General features: G+C 35.9%; 1 protein-coding gene across 2 annotated transcripts; it reads right to left on the reverse strand.

The window, feature by feature from the left end:
- Positions 1-290: 290 nt before the first annotated feature.
- On the reverse strand, positions 291-22960 carry LOC122009767 (DNA-directed RNA polymerase III subunit 1-like). 2 transcript variants are annotated; one of them, XM_042566046.1, is made up of 27 exons: positions 22355-22960; positions 22134-22263; positions 21834-21983; positions 21050-21206; positions 19115-19293; positions 18924-19036; positions 18703-18802; positions 12987-13187; positions 12743-12891; positions 12517-12658; positions 12270-12410; positions 11177-11365; positions 10723-10915; positions 10260-10353; positions 5637-5871; positions 5140-5331; positions 4965-5063; positions 3330-3533; positions 2961-3236; positions 2519-2666; positions 2124-2275; positions 1853-2008; positions 1659-1775; positions 1458-1525; positions 908-1112; positions 646-848; positions 291-527 (listed from the first exon to the last, which is right to left on the reverse strand). In XM_042566046.1, exons 1-27 carry the CDS (start codon positions 22423-22425, stop codon positions 476-478), a joined length of 4116 nt encoding a protein of 1371 aa, XP_042421980.1. In that variant the 5' UTR covers positions 22426-22960; the 3' UTR covers positions 291-475. The 2 variants fall into 2 exon arrangements, with proteins under 2 accessions (XP_042421980.1, XP_042421981.1); XM_042566047.1 differs by lacking the exons at positions 19115-19293; positions 21834-21983; positions 22134-22263; positions 22355-22960 and having other exon boundaries at positions 21050-21186.
- Positions 22961-22972: the final 12 nt, after the last annotated feature.

Genomic DNA, 22972 nt, shown 5'->3' on the forward strand with positions numbered 1-22972 from the left:
TAAGGCCAAAATGTGTGAGCCTCTTCCTTCGACTCTCCTCATTGTTTAGTTTGTTGAGTTTCTTTGCTTTCAGTATTGTGTTCCTTGAGAAATACTCCAAATTACAAATGAAATGAAACCTAATTTTAGGCAAATTGTATAGTGATCGAATGCCATGGGAGATCTTTTAGCAAGTTTAGAATGCAAGAATGGATCTAGATTAGATGTGGACAATTCATATTGAAGTTTCAAATAGTTGTAGACGAACCGAGATGAGTGAAATTGAGCATTCTTACAAGTTCAATAAGATATTAATCCGGTAAATAGATATAATGCATTCTTATCGAGTCAAAAAGAAGTATACAAAATTTCGATATCCCAGCTATGAAAAATAATGTACATTTAACTGTTGTGTTTTCATTCGAATCAAAACGACAATGGTTGACATATCTTTAGTAGTGCATGGATGAACTCGAATGCCGCTTGACTAAAACTCTCAGCTTAAAATTGGATCAGGTGCATACTTCAATTCAGGAAGATTGTCAACTCTGCCATGAGAATGTCATCGTCTCGTTAGAGCAAGGTTTCCACGAGTAACTAAAGCATATTGCAAGTATGACAAAATGACACAACTGATGATGCCTAGGTCATATTGAAGTGATGTACCTTTGTCTAACTCTAAGTATTCCGGTACCGAGCTGCATGGGGATGCCCATTATGATACACTCGCTCACGCCTTCTATTTGATCGTCCCGGCCAGCATAGGAAGCATTGAACAAGTGCTCAGCGGTTTTCTCAAACGATGCAAGCATCAACACACTTTCTTTCATCTTCGAAATGCCAAATCTCGTAATCCCGAGAACTTCACCCTGTTATGAAAAAATCAATACTCATGCATTGAACAGGAAGATTCTATCAGATTTGTTACCTTGTATGTCATAAGATCTGCCAGAAGCATCATGTGGCGAAGATCGATACTCATGCCGTGACTGTTCATGGTAAATTTAATTTCATTGATGATGCTCGTCCTCGATGCTTCAATTCCAAGCGTCCGCACAACTTCCATAACATGGTTACTCGTCGTTTTTCTTCCATCAATTCCCAGAGTACCCATGACTCCTAAAAGGTTCGTCCTGAACACCAACACATACAACAAGAGATATTAGAACCCGTAAGATAAACAACTAGATATTTTCATCGTATTTGTTTTATCAAGGATTGACCATTGTAAAAGAGGCTTGCATGTTTTGGTGAATTTTTCAATTTGAATTACAATACGACGACAACAACAATAAAACATTTATTCTACTAAATGAGGTTGGTTATATAGATTCTCCTATACCATTGGGCTCGATCCTCTACTATATCGTCATATATATTTAAATGAATTTTATCATTTCAATTGTTGCTAACCAAGTCTTTAATTTGAATTGCAATATACAAACAATTGATAAGAGAATAGAAGTGTGCATACTGACCCTTCAACCACCAGGCTGTGTACATTTTTCACTTCACGGATAATTGCTCGATCGACAGATGGAAAGCCCTGAGAAAGAAATGCAATGCCTTGTACCTTAACTTTACGGCAAGCAATTAAAAGATTCATAAAACTTCCATAAAGAAGTCTATCGAACTAAATGAAACTTCAAATGACAATAAAAACGGCTTATGCTATTTACCTTCACGACAACCTTGGGAAGCATGGATTTTAAATTGTGTAGTGCAGACTGGAACTTTATTCTATCGACTTCTGGGGGAAATATTTTCAACCTGTCATGCCCTACACTGTGTACATGCTGTTGCGAAAAAATAGAATGACAAAGACTGAGAATGAAGAGCCAATAATTTTCAAAAAACAATGAGAATACTTGACCTGTTCTTTTAGTTTTATTTTTGGATGACTGAGGATGGAATGACGCACAGATTCAGCAGAGATTCCCATATGTAATGCTTCAATTAGGTCCATGTCAAGTTTTATTGATATACATTGTTGACCTGGTTTCAGCACAACCTTGATCGCTGTAGCAACCTTTATGATAACAATAGGATCAGTATCTATAAAATTCTTCCATAAAAGAAAGATGGAATGAGTTTTTCCTAGATCTCGTCTTCACTTTAACCAAAGTACATAGTAAGAAAAATACCTCCCCTAAGGTTGTTTTCTCTATTTTGCTTTTCACGATGCGTGCGGAAAAGACATTTTCTTCATTTTCAAGCACAGCAGTAATGATCGGTGTGCTTATGTTTTTGGATGCATTTATTATTTCCTTGATACGTGGAACGCCAAGTGTGACATCTGATGCTCAGTCAAGAAATAACTTCTATATGATATGTCGATGTTGATGTGAAAGGAATGAGTAATGTGAATATTAAACAGAAAGTGAGAGAGTTGCATCTACAAAGGGAGAAAGGGTCTCATATGAGTTAACATACAAATCAAGAATATGAACTAAATATTGAAAGGACAAAAATGAAAATTGGGCATGCATATTAGACATAAACCGATCAACAGTTTTAACATAATATCATTAAAGGATACTCATGCTGGCAACTCCAGCAAAGTGAAAAGTTTTTAATGTCATTTGGGTCCCTGGCTCTCCAATGCTTTGGGCTCCAATCGCACCGATTGATGCTCCGGCTTCAACTCTTTTTGAATGATAGCGTGATATACATGTCTCTAGAAAAACCTGTAGCAAATAATAAAAGGATTCCAAACATGTTAAAGTTTGAAGATAGGGAATATTATGTAGCATTCGATATGAGATAACAATTACGCCAGTATATATGGGACATGATAAAAGATAAACCTAGTAGTTAATAATCCTACTGACTCTAATACTCTTAACCGAATGTTTTGAGTCATTTATATGATTCCCTGTAAGTTTTAAAGGCAAACATGAAATTATTTATTAATAAATAGGGGGAAAAAAGTAAAAAAAAACTTTGTTTAAATCTTCAAGATCATCTAGAAACAATCAAACCTCCAGCTGTCTAGGAGAAATTCCTGATATATTAGCAGCAACATTTTCCAATGCACCGGAACATTTCTCCCCTACAACCGCTTCATTGAGTTGAAGCGCTTTCCTTGTGTATTCCCAAGCAGTGACACGCTTATGGACAAAATCAGACAACGATCTTTTGAAGCAATCAGAGCAACCACCCTCAGGTGACATATCGTGCTTTGCCAATCTGTCGTCCACAAAATTTGAAATTTCGGTTGGAGATAACATGTTTTTTTCTCTAGGAGGACAAGTTGCCTGTAATTCAGAAGATAACAATCGGTTCTGCAGATGTTTGTATTAAAAAAAACCGGGGCAAAAAAAACTGCATTCAAATGCTGAACTACTAACCATAATCTTCATAAATAATTGATCCATATTTAAGGGAATGCCGTCTTTGCCTTCCATCTTTGCTGGATCCATGCCATCACCTCCATAAAGAAACTGTACTACACCTCCACTAGCATTGCGCACTGTCTGATCGTAATAAATGGAGAGATCTTCCAAGCCTTTCATCAATCTCCGGGACATGTACCCAGTTTCTGCTGTTTTTACCTATTATGCAACAGATAATTAAATGTGTGATAAAAGTAAAGAAACTAGTATTTGTAAAAAAAATCTGTGTGAAACAGTAGAAATTCAAAAGCAGATACAAAATGAGATTTCATTGTTCTGGCGTTCTATGTTTGATGGAGTAAGCTAGAAATTTATCAAATTCATTTCCTTGTGAAAGAAAGACAGAAAGAGAAGTAATATTCTATTGTCATTAAAGATCTCCAAACAGAAGAATTAGGACATCAATACAGACATACCCAAGTCATCCTAGGAATACCTAATGCATCTCGATGACAACATATGAAAACTTCATTGCACAGAGACTTAGATCAAAGGCAAGGGATAAGTCTACACTCAACAATGATTGACTGGAAGAATAGTCTTGTCCATGGTTTGAAATCTTGTACCAAGCTTGGTGAATCGGTCACAATGTATCGTTCCAATACATCATCAAAGCTCAATACCACTCGGCACCGAAGTCCAAAATCTCAAATCGTGCCATAGTTTTGATCTTTGATCCGAAAGCTACTGTTCCAGTATCATGCCGATGCTCCAGTGGATGGTGCTACTGACAGATTAGAGGTTGGAGGAAGAAGATAAAGCAAAGAAGGGAGACATTGCCTATACTGAGCGGTATCGAGTTTTAGTAATTTATCAAAATAATATGTTTCAACTGTATCACCTAGCATGGTACAAGATTTAAAACCATACTCGACACAACAATATCTCCTTCTTATACTTCATCTCTTTTATTCTACAACTCCAATACATTACCTGCATCATGCATTAAAACATCGGCACAATATTGAAACATCATTCCAATCAAAAACCGAAACTTTGACACAGCTTGAGATTTTAAGCCTTGGTCTTGTCGAAACCAAGATTCGCAATTGACAGTGAGAATGAAGTCGATGCCATGAGAAGTAACGAATCATACTATGCTATTAAATAAGAATAATAACATTATTTTTATATATTTTATGACCCAATAATTATTCCAATTAAGGTAGGAATTTTTTTTAACTGGGTTAATAATTTTTGTGACAATGATTTTTAACAATTAGGGTACAAATCATATATATTTATGACATAATAATTTTGTAATTTGGTTAACATGATTTAACTTATAATGCATGATCTGAAACTTCACCAAAAAAAGATTCATGATACACATCATAATTTGACAACCTTGATTGTAAATTTCCAAAAAGTGGAAAAGGATGGTTCTTCTCACATGAAAATTGAAGTGCTGAATTGTTAATTTATCCAGGGTTTGCCTATGTTTTGCATGAAAATTCCTAGTGTATTAAAAGATGCACAGCACTACTGATACTCAAACTAAACAAGTGTAAAAATGCAATGAAAAATATTGAACACTTAGAACAACTTCTAGAAATAAAAAATGTAAATGTCATTGGGAGTGATCCATACTGCTGTGTCCACAAGACCTTCTCGTCCACCCATCGTATGGAAGAAGAATTCCGTAGCCGTCAAGCCAGTGTAAAATGAATTAGCAACAAAGCCTTTAGCCTATAATACAAAAAAAAAATGTACACAGATTTCAGAGACATGGTTCAGAGAATAAGAATATTATCAGTAAACTTACAGAAGGAGTCTTTGAATTAATAGTGAAGTGTGGAAGAGTGCGATGTATAAATCCATCTGGAGCACGACGACCTCCAACTGATTGTTGACCAACACATGCTACCATCTGGCTGATATTGATTGGGGAACCTTTAGAACCACACTGTGACATAATCAAGGGACTGTTTCTCCAGTGGAGTTCATTCATACAAACCTGAAGTCAAAGGATAAGTAAGAAACTAGCGTGCATGTTATATATTCAAAAAGCTTCTAAAGCCGAAAACTAATGGAGGTAGACTTAGATACAGTAAGAAATTTCTCTAAATTAACTACAATAGTAATTTGAAAACACAGCAATATATGTTGAACTTAAAAAACCACATTGATCTTCTTTAGTTCATAGATAACATATTACAAGGAAAAAGACCTGAGAATAACAAACAAATAAATACAAAATGCTAAATGTCCTGCAAAGGAATAAGAAATAAAAGAGTGATTAATAAATAACAGTTCACTTACATTTCCAGCAGTAGTTCGAATTTCGTTCAATACTTCTGTTATCTTAAGTTCCAAAGTCTGAGCTGCATTGCAACCAGGATGCAGAGTAAGTTTTCCTTTGCTGTATAAAGAAATAAGGTCATAGCATTCTCTATATCCATCATCAATTTTTTTCTTCTTTTGCTGATTGAGATCATCTCCTGGCTGGACATCATCAATGCCAATTGAAAATCCATGGTTCCCTATGAACCTGGCACTGGATACACCAATATAGATAGTTGAACAAAATTAGTAAAATAAGATATCAAAGCCATCTGGGGCATATCAGTGTTTGCATATATTATAATGAAATTAGAGTTGCATAAAGCATAACTATGATTGCAACAATTTAATATTGATAATAGTCAGTTACACATAAATAATAAAGTAAAATGAATTTGGAGGATTTAAGAGACAGATTAACAGCCAGGGTAAGTAAATTGTTGCAAACCTCGAAATCTTTGATCACCAAAGGAAGAAAGGAAACATTGAACAGTTGTCTAAATATCTTTTCAAAAGGGAGATTCACACCATCAATGATAGAGGGAATGAATGCAATGGAAAAGAACAAAAATCTGGTCATTATACAAAACGTAAAGATATTGTATTAGTTAGGTGTAAAATAGTTCATAGCTAAAACTATAAAATAGATGGTTCACTTGAAAGGTGTAAGATATAATGAGAGATATGTAGCAAAAGGTCACCTACAGACACCAATGAGGTAGACTATTAAGAGACTCTTCCTCACATGAATTAAATGAATATTGTTCCAATCTTTTTTCCCCACAATTTGATTTGACAAATGTATCTTTCAATGGATATTTAAAAGAGTGCCAAAATTTAGCACCGGTGACGGAAGGAGGAGAAGAAGAAAAAGAAGAGGTGACATCTACATACTTAGAGGAACTATTAAGTGATTTCATTCCTTCCCTAGTAGATGGAAGTTGTTCGAGACTGCAGCTCTTCCAGAGTTGTTCATCAGTTCAAGAAACACTCAGCTGAGAAAATCATAACAAAGCTGTATTACAAGTTGGCAGTCCTGAGTAGATGGTTGCAAGTCATTGGCGTCCTAGTGGAGTTGTAATAAGTCATTGTAGAACTTAAAGATGATCCTTCGCTTGTAAAAGATGTTCATAAATTGTGCAAAGTTTTTCCAAGGCAGTCCATAGAAGAAGGTATTTCGAGTCATCTCAGTCACAAAAGAACTTTGTGGAAAGCTCATACATACAACAACAACAACAACAACCAAGCCTTTTCCCACTAGGTGGGGTCGGCTGTATGAATCCTTTTACGCCATTGAGCTCTATCTCCTATTATATCATCATCTATATTTAAATAAATTTTATCTTGTTTTATTGTTGCTAACCAAGTCTTTTTTGGTCTTCCTCTTCCTCGTTTTATATGCATGTTTATCATAGTTTCACATCGTCTAACTGGAGCATTTATTGGTCGTCTAAGTACATGTCCGTACCATCTTAAACGTGTCTCTCTGAGTTTTTCCTCAATAGATGCAACTCCTACTTTCTCTCTAATGCTCTCATTTCTTATTTTGTCCATCCTCGTATGTCCACACATCCACCTTAACATCCTCATCTCTGCAACTCTCATCTTCTGCTCATGTGCTCGAGTCATAGCCTAACATTTAACATAGTAGGTCTAACTGCGGTTTTATAGAACTTACCTTTAAGTTTAAGAGGTACTTTACGGTCACATAAAACACTCGACGCTCCCCTCCATTTCACCCATCCTGCTTGTATTCTATGTAAGACATCTCTCTCAATCCCTCCATCATTTTGTAAAAATGATCCTAAATATTTAAATCTCTCGATTCCGGGCAACTCGTCCTCTCCTATCTTAATAATTGTTTCATTACTTCTAATATTGCTAAACTTAAATTCCATATATTCTGTCTTTAATCTACTAAGCTTAAAACCTTTCCCTTCTAGTGTTTTCCTCCAAGATTCTAGCTTAGCATTTACTCCTTCACGTGTCTCATCTACCAAAATAATATCATCTGCACACAACATGCACCACGGTACTGTGTCTTGAATGTGTGCAGTGAGTTCGTCCATAATTAGTGTAAAAAGATAGAGACTTAGGGCTGATCCTTGATGTAACCCTATCTTTATTGGAAATACTTCAGTTACTCCGCCTGAAGTCTTTACTTTGCTCGTTATATCCTCATACATATCCTTAATTAGTTCAATATATGTTACGCTAACACCTCTCTTTTATAAAATTCTCCATATAATTTCTCTTGGACTCTATCATAAGCTTTTTCTAAGTCAATGAATATCATGTGTAGATCTTGTTTTTGCTCCCGATATTTTTCAATTAATTGTCTAAGGAGATGTATAACTTCTATTGTCGACCTTCCAGGCATGAACTCAAATTGATTTTCGATCACTATGGTCTCCTTCCTTAATCTTTTTTCTATTACTTTTTCCCAAAGTTTCATAGTATGACTCATTAGTTTAATACCCCTATAGTTTGCACAATTTTATACGTCTCCCTTATTCTAATATAAAGGAACTGAGTATTTATCCTCCGTTGATCGCATTTTTTTCGTTTTGAATATCATGTTAAATAATTTTGTAAGTCATTCAATACCTGGTTTCCCTAGGCACTTTCATACCTTTATCGGAATCCAGCAGTTTTTCCATTGTGCATCTCATTTAAAGCTTGTTTTACTTCTAAAGTTTGAATTCTACGATAAAAATTAAAATTTCGATATTCATTTGACCTAATTAAATTACCTAAGTTAAGTTGGTCTCTGAAACCTTCATTAAAAAGTTGATGAAAATACACTTCTATTTCTATCGTTTATTAGTAACCTATTACATTAATCTATAATACATTTTATTTGAATAATATCTCTTGTCTTTCTTTCTCTCACTTTAGTTATTCTATAGATGTCTCTTTCCTCTTTTTTAATCCAATTTTTGATATAACCGTTCAAAAGATTCATTCTTTGCTTCATTCACTACTTTCTTAGCTTCTTTCTTGGCTATTGTATATTTTTTAAATTTTCCTCGTTCTTACAAATATATAATTCCTTATAAGCTATTCGTTTTCCTTCACTTTCTCTTGTACTTTCTCATTCCACCACCAAGATTCTTTACTTAGTGGTGCCTGTCCCTTACTCACCAAGGACACTCTTAGCTACTATTTTCAACTTTGATACCATCTTATCCCATGTTGTATTAGAGTTATCGTATATTTCACCTTGTTCTCTTACCTTCTCTTTAAATATATGTTGTTTCCCATCCTTTAACTTCCACCACTTAATTCTAGGAATTATATATATTTTCTTCTATTGATACTATGTTTAGGCGTATATCCAACACTACTACCCTATGTTGGGTAGTTAAGCTTTCTCAGGGATGACTTGCAATCTTTACAAATCTTTCTATCCTTTTCCTAACCATAAGAAAGTCGATTTACGATCTATATTTTCGCTTTTGAATGTGACTAAATGTTCTTCTCTTTTCTTAAAAAGCGTATTAGCTAATATAAGGTCATATCTATCGCAAAATCTCTTCTATTCCAACCCATAACCCCCCATCTATCTCTCATATTCCTCATTTTTACTCCGACATATCGATTTAGATCTCCTCTTAATCCTTTCGTTTGGTGGAATATTTTATAATACTTCATCTAAGTTGTCCCAAAACTTTAATTTGATAACTTCATCTAATCCTACTTGTGGTGCATATAAACTAATTATGCTAATAATTTCGTTCGCCACTATTATTTTAATGGTTATAATTCGATCTCCTTTTCTAACTACTCCTACAACTTCATCCTTTAACGAACTATCTACAATAATACTCACTCCATTTCTTGTTTTACTCTTTCCTGTGTACCATAACTTAAAACCCGAGTTCTCTATCATCTTTGCCTTCTCACCTGTCCATTTTGTCTCTTGTACACATAAAATATTAATTTTTCTCCTAATCATCATATCTACTACCTCCATTGATTTACCAGTGAGAGTTCCTATGTTCCATGTTCCAAATCTTAGATTATTAGTTTTCCTATCATATTTGTTCTTATCTAATCTATGGTGTGAGAACTCTTGCCTATTTAACACTACACCCAAGTTCTCATGAAGATGTAGCGGTCCTTGTTGAGACGTTACAGTCGGACCCTGTAACGCGAACTCTTGCATATTTATCACTACACCCGAGTTCTGGAGATGTAGCGGTCCTTGCCGAGACGTTACAGTCGGACCCTGCAACGCGTTCCTTCCGGGGAACAACCTAGTATTAGCACAATAATTTAATAGATTCATTCATGAAATATTTGTCATAGTTTGACGCTGGCTGGCAACCTAACGCAACCCTCCTCCTTTATCCGGGCTTGGGACCGGCCATGACCGATCATCATGACCGGTCATCATGGGAAAGCTCATACATCTTGAAAGAAAAACCCTAATTTCGATCTTGTGAGACTGTGAGAAACTAGATACAATATAAGAATATTAGTTTACAGAAGATGCGAGTTAATTTTCTCCTCATGATTCCATCATTATCCCACAAAAATCATAGTTAGATGAAAAAAGAGTGCATGACTTGAATGACACAAGGGGAAAAAATATATTACCTTAACTTAGCCAATCGATTCATACAACTTGCAGCAGCATGAGAATTATAGTCTCTTAGGAGAACAGAGAATAAGCCATCCTTGTTACCATTTCCTTCAAAAAAGAACTTAAATTTTGTCATATGGAAGTCGGAAGACAGTTAAATCATAATATATAAACTTTGTAAAGCAGCCAAGGTAACTATTTCTTTATTAACAAATATTCAACTGATGAAAATTGTATCCGTAATATAATCCTGAAAGAACTTGAATTGACTCTTGCTTCATGCCAACTGGCAAACCCTTTTGCAGACCTAACCGCACAATGCATCAGGGTTTAATCTAGACACTACGATGGCTTCTTACAGGATTCTTGAAAACACAAAAGTGCAAGATAAGACAAACTAAGAACTGGATCCTTGTCAACCATAAAAGAGTAGCACATATCATTTCTCCTTAAAAGAGTTAGTTTAAAGTTGCTCACCTAGAGTAACCTTCCCTAGTTGCCCACTTATAAGCTCACTGTTACGAAAATATACATATCCATCGCTGGGACACATGGTCTCATATTTTTTATATATTTTCTCTTTGACTATAAGATTAACAAACACCTTTGTGTGTGCATTAGGACGCACAAGAACATTGAAAAGTTGCTTCCCAGTCCATAGTTCAACAGGCTGCAAAGAATGGAGAAATATATTAAAATGGTACCCACATATTAATAAAATTAATTGGACAAGCTAGGGCAAAGCAATCAACTTAGAAAAGTAAACGTCCAAAACAACTCATAAAAGGATTGCAGTAAGATAGTTGAAGAGGGGAAAAGGCTGATGCTAAAATGAGAAAGCCCTATGTTTTCCAACTGAAGTAGTAAATGAAATCAAGTGACAGTCGTAGTGAAGTAGTTGTTGCATCCAAAACTACAGCTTAAGCAAGACCTTCATAATGGCTGGTGTAGGCAAATCAACAGACTCCATAGCATCACCAATGTAGGAGCACATTAGAGAGAATGTAGCTCGATCATAGAAGGTATCTTTCCGTGTAATCAGATATGATGATGTCAGGAAATCCTGGGTGGAAGCAACTAATATCTCCCCATTCTTTGGAGTGCACAAATTATTTTGCACCTGTGAAGCAGCATGATAAAGCTTCAACAACATTCTTTAAAAAAGATAAAACGAGTATAATATTGTAATAGCAGACAAATGGATTTCTAACTAGAGTGCACATTAACAAAAATAAAAATATCAGTAAGGCAATGAGCATAACAACACAAGGTTACGCCATCTCAATGTCAGCAATGTGCAGCATGTTCTTCTAAAACTAAGGTTAGAAAGAATAGAATAATTGACATGTCACACTCATCAAGCTACCTTCAATCAACATTAGCTGCTTAGCTGAGTTAGAATCTAACCAGCATTGCAATTGGCTTAATATTCATACAGGTGAAAAAAAAAAAACAGACGTGTGACAATTTTTCAGTGAGAAATAATTGTGCCACTAGTACACAAGCTGTTTCATTATCACAGGAAAATATCTTAGGATGCATCTGCTTCATGAATTTCCTTTTTCAATTTACCTTTTCCATAAAAAGAGATTGTGGAAATGAAAAATAAAATTAAATGAACAAGTTTGTCATCACCTTTTTCAACTTTTCAAAGTAATGAATAATACTTTCTCCCTTGAAAAGGATGATAAATCACTCCCAGAAACAGTTTACTTGTGCACCTATACTCTTGGATATTGTATAGTAAGTAGTAACCATATTTTTCATAAACAAGTTTCCTTTTTGTTGAGAAAAGAAAAATGAAAGCCTAGAAAAAAATTTCGATACAAATGCAGCCTCATATGCCAACAAATGCATTAAATTTTACAGTGATGGTAAAATGTAAAATAAAAAATAAAAAAATAAAAAAAGACATTACAATGCCTAATCCTCGGCCCTAGATCAACAAAAAAAAGGCACAAATGAAATTCTGAGTTAAAAAAAATATATATTTAGCTACAACAGAGTGACTGAAACCAAAATACCCCCATAAGCATAAGAGCTTCAGTGCGTGCTTCTTCTGTTTGAGGAACATGTAAATTCATCTCATCGCCATCAAAATCAGCATTGTAAGGGTTGCAAACAGATTCATTAAATCTCAACGTTCTCCAAGGCATTACCCTTGCCTGCATTCATAGAAAGACAGGGAAAAAATGAAACAGCACTCCAAACACATATCATTGGCATAATATGTAGTACTAATGGAGATGAATTGTCGATATATGTGCATACCCTGTGGCACATAATTGACATCCTATGCAGACTTGGTTGCCGGTTAAAAAGAATAACATCTCCATCTTCCAAATGCCTTTCCACTATAAAACCATATTTTAGTTCACTAGCTGCAGTTTTCTTGTCCACATATCGTAAATGCCTGCATGATAGTTATTCTTGAATAAGTTGTAGTCAATAATCTTACTCAACTTATTTTAGGGCAATCCAATAACTAACAACTTACTGTCTGGTTCCATCTGGTAGTAAAATAAAATTTGCCCCTGGGTATTTGTCAGGTCCATTGCCTATTCGTTGTCTCAACTTTTCTATGTTATGAGCAGAAACCCGTTCTGGAAAAGTTAATTTCTTTGCCATAAGCATAGGAATTGCAACCTAAAATACAATCAGAGCAATTGATTGATGTGAGAAAGGCAACTATACTAAAACATTTTGGATCAGTAAAGATCTCAAAAACTTAAAAAGCTTACCTCAGTAATTTTCAAATTTGGATCTGGAGAAATGACAGTTCTTCCAGTAAATTCAGTACGTTTTCCAGACAAGTTACCACGAAAACGCCCTTGCTTTCCTTTAAGCCTCTGAACAAGACCACGATTTTTTGAATTTAAAACTGAAGGGGCTTCACTGTTAACATATTCGACAACTTGATTTTGAAGGGCATCCCACAACTCCTGAATGAAAGAAAGAAAGAAAGGATTCAACCAAGAGTAACAAGACAAGACCAGTATAACCATAGAATCAAAGGTGTGGAATCTCTCTAAGCAGAAAGAAATTTTCATTAGAAGAAAAATGAAAATATATTGTTACCATAGATTGAAAGAAAGAAACTAATGAATTGGAAAACTTGTAGATTGAAGATCAAATAATTGAACAAGGTTTTACTCTACATAAATCTCAAATGATGGAACATATTCTGTTTAGCATGCATAAAAAATGAGTAAAACATGTGAAAGTATCAAGAAAATTGGTGTCCTTGAGCAGAAATATTTCTATTAAATTGATGACCAATACAGGAACAAATAGTGAAAACTTCTAACACAAGTGTGTCATGATCCTAGGGATGCCGAGGTTTCGGTCCCGAACCGGAACTACAATTTCGGTACTATATCGTGGCATGCCTACATAATTTAGATAATTATTAAATATAAAATATATTAACTAAAAATAAAAAATTTAATCTAAATTAAGCCTATCTAAATTATCTCAATTATAACTAAGAGTTTATTAAAATTATTAACATGTTATTTAATTAAACCTAAGTTAAAACCTTTTGCCCCCGACCCCCACAAATTCTGCACCGCCAGTGACTACAAGCCCACGCGAAGCGTCCGTAGGGGCCTTGGGGCACACCGGTGCCGTGGTCGGAACAAAATGTTTCACCCATATCGAGCAAAACGACACAAGATTTTAAACTATGGATGAAATAATAATCAACAACTCCTATAACATCATTTTCCACTATCTTCTTAATTCAAAAATGCCTTTGCTGAGGCAGCTTGCTATAAATATTAGTTTAAATACTAAAGGTTTGGGTTTGGAAATCGGTAAAGTTATAGATTATTAAATAAAAGGATGGTTTTCTAAGCCACCAAATGGTGTAGCTTTTACTTACAGATTTTTCAAATAGTGGATATGGATACGGCAAAGGAGTTGGGAGGAGCTATAACTTTTTCCATTGGCCTTTTATATGAACCAACAGATCAAAATGTTGCTCGCTATAAATCTTATTTTAAATTAGTAAAGGTCTGGCTTTGGAAATTGGTAAAGTCCAAGATTATTAAAAAAATGGATGGGTTTCTAGGCAACCAAATGGTAGCTAGCTTTCACTTTCTAGATTTTTCTAATAGTGGATATGGATACAGCGAAGGAGTTGGGGTATAACCTTTTCCATTAGCCTTTTATATGAACCAATTGATTGAGTGCATTCAGTTATTGAAAAATAAAACTAGTGCATAACATGATGTTTTATATGCTAGAGATAAGACAGTTGTCCTTGTCCTTGATTTGAGCTTATGAACAAGGCATTCTCTCATAGAGAATAGTCTGAGAGCTATGTTGCATAGATACATGTACGGGTATTGTATCAAATATAATACAGATGCAGTGATAAGGCAAATTTTGAAAATATGACACGATATATATATATATATATATATATATAGTATTAAAAATTAAAAATTGTAGAGATAGAAAGTCATAATCATCATTCATAGTATCCATTGCCAATAAAAAACCTAATCAATCATCAGATTCATCACTAAATCATGACAAGTCATCCATATCGGTCTCATCACCAACACTGCCTTCATCAGTAAATAAGACTGCCTCCAATTCAGGTTCAAGACAAATTTGCAATTTCAAGGACAGGAGCAGCACCCTCCATGTCCATGGAATCAAATGCATCCGCTCCAACATCCCACATCTTACTTTCTCCTTCGCTATTATGTGGGCTCCTCCTAGATAAAAGACAAGATTGTAGTAAACATAACACCAAATCTTCAATTTTTTGTGGTGTTATCTTGCTCCTCTTCAATGAGTGTATGAAATTGTAGATGCTCAAATTTCTCTCACAACAAGAAGAAGAAGGAGGTTGCCCAAGTAATTTTAAAGCTAAATTTTGAAGGGTTGGTACAGAAGCACCATGGATAACTCATCTTTAAAAATCCAACCCCATCTTTTTCCTCTGCAAACAAGAATCATCCACCACATTACCTAATCAAGAAACAATAATATTGTTAGTTGGACAAAAGTTGCGGAGGAAAAGTCCAAGCAACACTCTTCTTCCTTCCTATCTCTTTCACTATTGGCAATTTCAAAAAGAAAAATAGGAAGAATAAATGGTGATAACATACCTGTGGGCTTTGGAGCTTGGGCGGCACAGCGGCGGTGACCGACGAGCTTGGGCGGCGGTGTGGCGGCTACCGACCAGTTTCTGATGGAGATAGAGATGAAGTCGTGCGATGATGAGAGGAAGAAAGCCGATGAATTTTTCTGTCAACACAGACATAGGCCTAGGGCTAATGGGCTATTAAGTCCAATTAGTTTTTAGCTATTTCTTAATTAGTCCCCCAAAGTTCAATTTCTTTCGATTTGACCCCTTAAACTTTTAATTTTTTGCAATTCCACCCAAACGTATCGGAAAAACGTATCCCTCCCATGTCCAAGGTGTATCCCTCTCATGTCCAAGGCGTATCCGACAGGTCAAACCAACAAAAATTCAACGATACCAATTTTATCGTATCCAACACGCGTATCGACGTATCATACTTGTATCATATCCATATCCAATACTTCAAAAAAAAAATCAAAGTATCCACGCTACGTAGCCTGAGAGTCATGCAAGCATTTGAAAATTAGTATCATTGTTCTAGATGAATTTGAAATGCTGACATTTCTTCCATGGTTCACAAGCCCCTCACTGATCATGGAATGTATGGCAAGTTTGGTGCAATGGAATTGGAATGAGAATGGAGTGGAATACAATGGCAATTGGAATAAAAATAATAATTCTTATGTTTGGTCACTAATTGAATAAAAATTAAATGATTCAAGGATGAATTGTATATGGTGAAAAAGATACAAATAAGTTTCAATAAACCTAGTCCATATAGTTGAACAGCTTGATCAGAGATGCTCAATCATCTTGGCATGCACAATCAAGCCAATACACCCAACCAACTGGTCACCCTACCTAATTCCAGCTAACTAGGTCATAGTTATTAAAAGTGCTCGCCTCACTGCGCCTTGGCGCAAGGAGTAGCCAAGCGAGCCTCTTGCGCCTCGTCGCCTTAGCGTGTGCCTTGTGAGAGGCACCAGGCTTACTTAAGGTGCTTGGTCTTACAACATCGATGAAGATTGAACTATACAAATCTGAAACATCCGGTGATGATGATAATGATATGATTGAGAAAGATGATCAAGATTTTAATGGTTTAGATAACTGAAATTTTTTTTAATTTGAATTATGTGTAGGATTTAAGATTTAGGGTTTAGGCGCAACAGTAAAGTTGTTGCCATGTGACCAAAAGGTCACGGGTTCGAATCCTGAAAACAGCCTCTTGCAAAAAGGCGCAAGGTAAGGCTGCGTACAATGAATCCTTCCCCGGGACCCCGCATGGCGGGAGCTTCGTGCACCGGGTTGTCCTTTTTTAATTATGTGTATAACGTATTTATTTACTAGTGGATCCACTATAGTTTTGTTAGTGAAATATTTTAGTAGAAATTCCCTATATATATATATATATCCAAAGCGCCTTACTTTGGTAAGGCATGCGCCTCACCTTGTGTATTGCACCTCAGGCCCCACGGCACTTATGCTCTTTTAGACACCTCACGCCTTAAATAACTATGAACTAGGCCAAGAAAGCAAGTTGAACTGCAAATGACCTTGTGAGATAAGTGAATAAACATGGTCAGACCTACTAACTATGTCAACTTGACCAATTGGCATGTCTAACACATCTTGCCTTGGCCAACACAGTCTAGGCTGAATGATCCACTCACATAGTAAGGTACACTCAACTTGGCCCAAATTGCCCAGCCTAATCAATCACAAGTGGGAGCAATTGACAATGTGAGATTGACTGCCAATCAGTTCGCACAAGTTGCCAAACCCAAGCAGCTCAAATGACTGGATCAGCTCATTAGACCCACCTAGCAGCTAGGCCAACAGAGTCACATAGTCACAAAACACAAACTGTTACAGGTGGAATGCTCATTGCTATAATATTATGGAATAAAATCAATTATTCATGTGGAATGGTCATTCCAATACTAAAATAACCGATAAATAGAAGAATACAATTATGCTAAGACAATGTCATTAACCTCATTGTACCTAACAAATGCAACTTCAGTTCATTGTTGAAGTTGCAATTTTGAGTCGAAATACAAACTCTACAATGAGGAACCTATCTTATATTGGCTCCTCCCTGTTATTGACTTAACTTGAGCAAATTTGGATATGCATAATGTACAGCCTAAACATTTTCCTTTTGTGTGAACTTCACAAAGAAATAGGAACAACCTGTTTTCATACGCATAGATGAATATTAAAGCATGTAGGGCATTGATCCTTGGAGTTGGTCTGTCTATTCTCTGCCTCCAGCACACTAAATTGTTGTGAGCTCTTGCATTACTCAGGATGAGAGAAGTTATTTTGATTTCAATTCTATTGAATTTTCTTTACCAAACTAATTTGGTCCTTTTAAAGTGACTAAAGTTTCATTAGCAAATTGTCTGATTTCTCACAACTCTTTTCATTTATTTTTAAGTAAAACCTGTATATTTCATCACTCTTAAAATAGTAATCTTGGGCTCATCTATATTGGTCAAAAAGAAAAAGAAAAAAAAATCTTGAATATAAATTGATAAGAATTAAGTTGTTGTTATCAATCTAGATTCTCACCTTCCATAATAAGATATATTTAATACAAAGAGAAGCAATAACTTTGGAGGACAAAATAAGGTTGGTGAGAAAACTTCCAATGAAATTGGAATAAGGGTGTCAATTCGGGTGGGTCGGGTCGGGTTGAGTTTTTTTTTTTTTAACCCAACCCGAACCCGACCCGAACCCGAGTTCAACCCAAAACACCTCAACCCGAACCCGAACCCGAACCCGACCAACCTGACCAACCCGATCAACCCGAACCCGACCCATATAACCCGAAAATCCTATTCAAAACGACTTTTTTGGACTATTTGTCCTATAATTCTTCACTTTTATCTCAATACTCCATCATTATCATACAAACATGATATTAATATACATAAAAACATCTAAATTTTTAAAATAAAATTTGATTTAACCCCAAAAAAACCCACAAAACCCTATATTTAAGTCAACCTGGGTCAACCCGAACCCGACCCGACCCAATCCGAAACTTTTTTACTCTCCAACCCTCCAACCCGAACCTGACCCGAACCCGAAAATGTCCAACCCGAACCTGATTTTTTTTCGGGTCGACTCGGGTTGGGTCGTCGGGTCGGGTTCATTTTTGACACCCCTAAATTGGAACATGCTCTTGGCCTTCATTCAACTTACCTAAGCCTCATGAACTAGGCTAAATCTCATACATACATAAAAGAAAGAAAATTGAACTGAGACAACTGACTCTGCATGATCTCAAACTACTAAACTACCAAAGAATTAAATAAAAATAGAGTAAAATGTGGACAAACACTCACCAAACATTTGAATGGAGGCACAGCACCTTCAAGATCCTCTCGAAGAACAGAATTGGTGTTAATAATACCTTTCAGAATGATAGTAATACTGTCCTCGTTGCTGAAATGCACATAAAAAGTTCCAGTTATGATCATAACAAGGCGAACAGCATGACAAAGAAGTAAGAGAGTTGCAGTAAAAATGCATCCAACATAAAAAGGAAAACAGGTCACATGCAGACCTTGAAGCACCAGCATCCACAAAAGCAGAAGGACGGATGCTCACAGGTGGTATAGCAATATTTGTCACAATAAATTTCTCAGGTCTATCAGACATATTAAGCAATTCACAATCCTGCAGAACAGGGTGAAAATTTAGACAACCAATTTTCAGCAAAAAGCATAATTTTTCATCTTGAAAATAAGCATCTACCTCATCAAGCATTTTTTTGAAAAGAGAGAGTACAATAATAGGACTTAGAAGGTGTGCAATGTGCAAAGATTTGCTACTGATGTGAGACATTGCAGCAATAACTTCATCTTTGCTTCCATCAATAGTTCTTGAAAAATCATGAGCAATGGCTAATGAAGATTTTGTTTTTTTAACAACACCTACATTATAAGAAATAAATAAACAAGCATCTCAGAATAGCACGAAGATAACACCCTGTATGTGTTAATTTCAAACTTGTGTATCAAGGATGATGCATGTATCAACTCCAAACATAAATATCAAGATTGATGTATAAATTTCAAATGTTATCAAGCGTAATGTGTCTATCAATTACTGCATCATCACCATTGTACCCCATCCCTCTTCTCTTCAGTAATCCTTCCATTTTACGGAGATTGGATCCTCTATTTTAGGTGATCTTCCACCTTTGTGTTGCCACAACATTGGGGGAGGATTGGAAAGGTTTTAATCAAGGTTTAAAATTTTGACCCATGCAGAGGTTTTGGTCCTGGACCGGAACGATACAATTTCGGTACCGTATCATGTCGTGCCGATATAATTTCAGTATTTTTTAAATATAAAATATATTAATTAAAAAATAAAATATTTAACATAAATATTTAAAAAATAAACAATATAAAAAATAATCTTTAAAAAAAGGAAAAGACATGAAAATAGATAAATAAATAAATAAATAAATACAAATTTTATTATAATTTTTAAATTAAAATAAATTATATATAAAATTAATTAGATAATTTTATTAGGGTTTAATAAAGCATCTTTAGATTATCTCCATCATAGCTAGGAGTTGGCACGCGACTTTAGCACTGCCACGGGGTTGCGCGACCCCTTAGCCATGGCCACGAGGATCGCGTGACTCCTCTGGCGCGACCGCGATGGTCGTGCAATCTCTTTGCAGTGGTCGTAGGTCGCGTGGCGCCTCTGCGGCGACAACGGAAGGGTTATGCGACCCCTCCGCTGTTGTTACATGGTCGAGCGACCCCTCCGTTACGGTCATGGGGTCGCTCAACATGTCGCAGTCGTTGTGGGTCTGGTGTCGGAGTCGTGCCAATGTCGATCGCCGAGCAGAACGAGATGTTTCGCCCGTTTCGATCGTCTTGGCACAGCGCTTTAAACCATGGTTTTAATACAGAGTGGCCTTAAGAGAGAAGGTAGAAGAGGAGAGTTATAAAGATTAAAAAAGGATATTGTTGTCTTTTTGTTCTATTCGAGTTATTCATGCTTTCATTCGTCCTCCAAAGCAAATAGGTGAATGGAAGGATGAGTGAGTGGATCTTTCTATTCAGTCATTCGCCCTAGTAAACAATCCCCAAGGTGTAACAATAATTATGTAAATAAATTATGATTTTACAATATATGTAACTGCATATGTATTATATTGAGTAATATTATACGTTGACTATGAAATTGATATATTTGTGCAAGAAACTGATCAGTACTGATACCCTTCTGTTCCTACTAGAGATCAAAATTAGTATTGAAATCAAAATTTAATTTTTTATTTTTTTTTAAATGTAAGATTAGATATTGGTTTTTTCAATTTGAAGTTAGAGGATAAAAGCTAAGAACAATTGAGGATAAACTTGAGATGATGTGTAAACGTGGGTAGGTAAAATGTTTGTAAGAAGGGGCAACATTCTAATCAGAGTGAGATAAACTTGCAATATGTACTAGCACCTAAGGAGGGGATGGGGAAATAATATGGTTCTGCGACAAAAGAACATGGAACCAAATTCACCATATTTCTGTTTGAAGATACTAAAATAACAAATATAAAAATGTATGAAAACTAGGATAATAAAACTTTACCAAAAATGAAAGTTGAAAATGATGCTCATTTTAAAAGGGAAGAGATGAGACAAACAATAATAACAGCACAGTTTTACTAACCATTTTTACTTCCACACCATGGACAAATAGAAAGTTTGCACCTGTCTCTGATTTTCGTCATAAGGGCATTTTTCATAGCTACATCAGCTTTAGGATTCCTCATCTTTTTCAAATAGGTCTTACGATCATCCTCCACAAGAAGAATTCGACTACAGGCCTGATAACATGATTAAAGTAGCAAGATAAGTCCAGAATCCTAAGAGCTGAGACAGGATTCTCACATGGTGTTGAAGTCATAATTCTAGCACCATGAAATTTAGAATGAGGGCTCCAAATCATTTGTTTGCTTGTTTAAACAACCTACCAAATACATCCTTCGGATGAAAATTAAGCAGCTCAATACGTATAAAATGCATTTGGATTTGATCACTAACGGTGAGTAGTAAACAATCATTTTTAACAACTAATAAAAAAATGTCTACAAGGCCAACATTCTTTTGCTAATAATATGGCCTAGATCAACCACTAAGAAGAGCACTAAATTTATTCAAGCCATATTATTATCAATATATTCTTTAGAATCCTATGAGCAGAGTAGATCAAATACATGATCCTCAATTGAAAATACCATGATTGACTTTAAATTGATAGAATTTAGGACATGATTAACTTTAAATTGATAGAATTGAGGACCTAATTATGCAGACACGAGATTCAAGCTAAACATTACAAACATGTATATGCTTATGCAATTAAGGATGAAAAAACAATTATGAAAACTATATTCTTGTTAGTTGTAAATACTTATGTTCTTGATTTTTTTAAAAAAAATAAAAAGGAGTACCTTGCATATGCACTTCAAAATATTCAGTATAGAATTGAAAAAGCCAACATTAAAAACAGGAAGCGTCAACTTTAGATATCCAAAATGTCCAGGACACTCAGAGAAATTGCCATGGCATGTAGTACAAACTCCAGCCTTGTTTGCTGCACCCTACATTTTACATTTAGTAAGTAATACTCAAAATCAGAATGATTTAGCAATTCAACATGATTAACAATGTACATTGCAGTGCACTCCACATAAAGCACACTGTAGAACTAAAAATACCAAACAAAATGCTTTCCCGGAGAAAAAGGATACCATGCGAGGATCAAGTAGTCCATTCTGAACAGGCCTCAAATCGGCACCATAGATTCTATTATTCCAAACCTGGACTTCTGATGAATTCTTTATTTCCTCGCCAGATAACACACTAAACCTAATACTCTTTCTGCGCAAATCAAAATAAACAGTTAAGACAACCCAATTCGGAGCAAAAAACAAACTTTTCCATGAACTGAAACTATGCCCTAAAAGCATACATCCGCCGAGGCCCCATGTCCTCATTGTATAGTTCTTTTGTGCACCGTAGCTTCTCCTCCCTCCGCGACATCGCAGAGTTAAGAAGGCCGGAGCAATTTCTCTGGATTAATAGATTATCAGCGCAGACACAAACGTGGGAATAAAAAAGCGCTTGCTTTAAAATGGTTTAGGTTCTTTCCTTCGAGGCGGCTTCGTGTAGCGCCAGAAGTAACGGTTCCTGCTGAATGATCGGACTAATTCTTTCCGCGGCTCAACCGTCAACCGGCTCTCAGCGAATCAATCCCAGTCACCTAATAGCCGGCGTTGAAGTTGGATGTTCAAAGTCGAAGTCGATAGGAATCGGAAGGAGGAGGGGAGGCGACGTCCCAAGTCTTAGGTCGCTGGGAGTAGAGAGAGATTAACGCGGCATGGTCGAATTGCTGGGAGTCCGGAGAGAGTAAGGTGTCAAGCGAGTTCAAGGGGAGATGAGAGTGGAGGTGAGGGCGCCGATCACCGGAGGAGATGAGGTCCGGCGAAATCGGAGGCTTTCGAGAAAATGGGGACGCGAGAGAGTCGGCAGGGCTCCCCGTGCGAACTGCAAGGGTTTAAGGGCTCTCGAGTTTTTACCATCAGTGCAA

This window comes from Zingiber officinale, chromosome 8A (assembly GCF_018446385.1).
Source record: "Zingiber officinale cultivar Zhangliang chromosome 8A, Zo_v1.1, whole genome shotgun sequence".
Classification (NCBI taxonomy): Eukaryota; Viridiplantae; Streptophyta; class Magnoliopsida; order Zingiberales; family Zingiberaceae; genus Zingiber; species Zingiber officinale.

What these genes read in the sequence shown, in the direction of transcription:
- LOC122009767 (XM_042566046.1), bottom strand. Translation starts at nt 22,425, where the DNA reads ATGTCGCGGAGGGAGGAGAAGCTACGGTGCACAAAAGAACTATACAAT. An exon ending in CAAATTTGAAAATTACTGAG is followed by an intron (nt 12,892 to 12,986) that starts GTAAGCTTTTTA and finishes ATTGTATTTTAG; the next exon opens with GTTGCAATTCCTATGCTTAT. An exon ending in CAGATCTTATGACATACAAG is followed by an intron (nt 849 to 907) that starts GTAACAAATCTG and finishes TTTTCATAACAG; the next exon opens with GGTGAAGTTCTCGGGATTAC.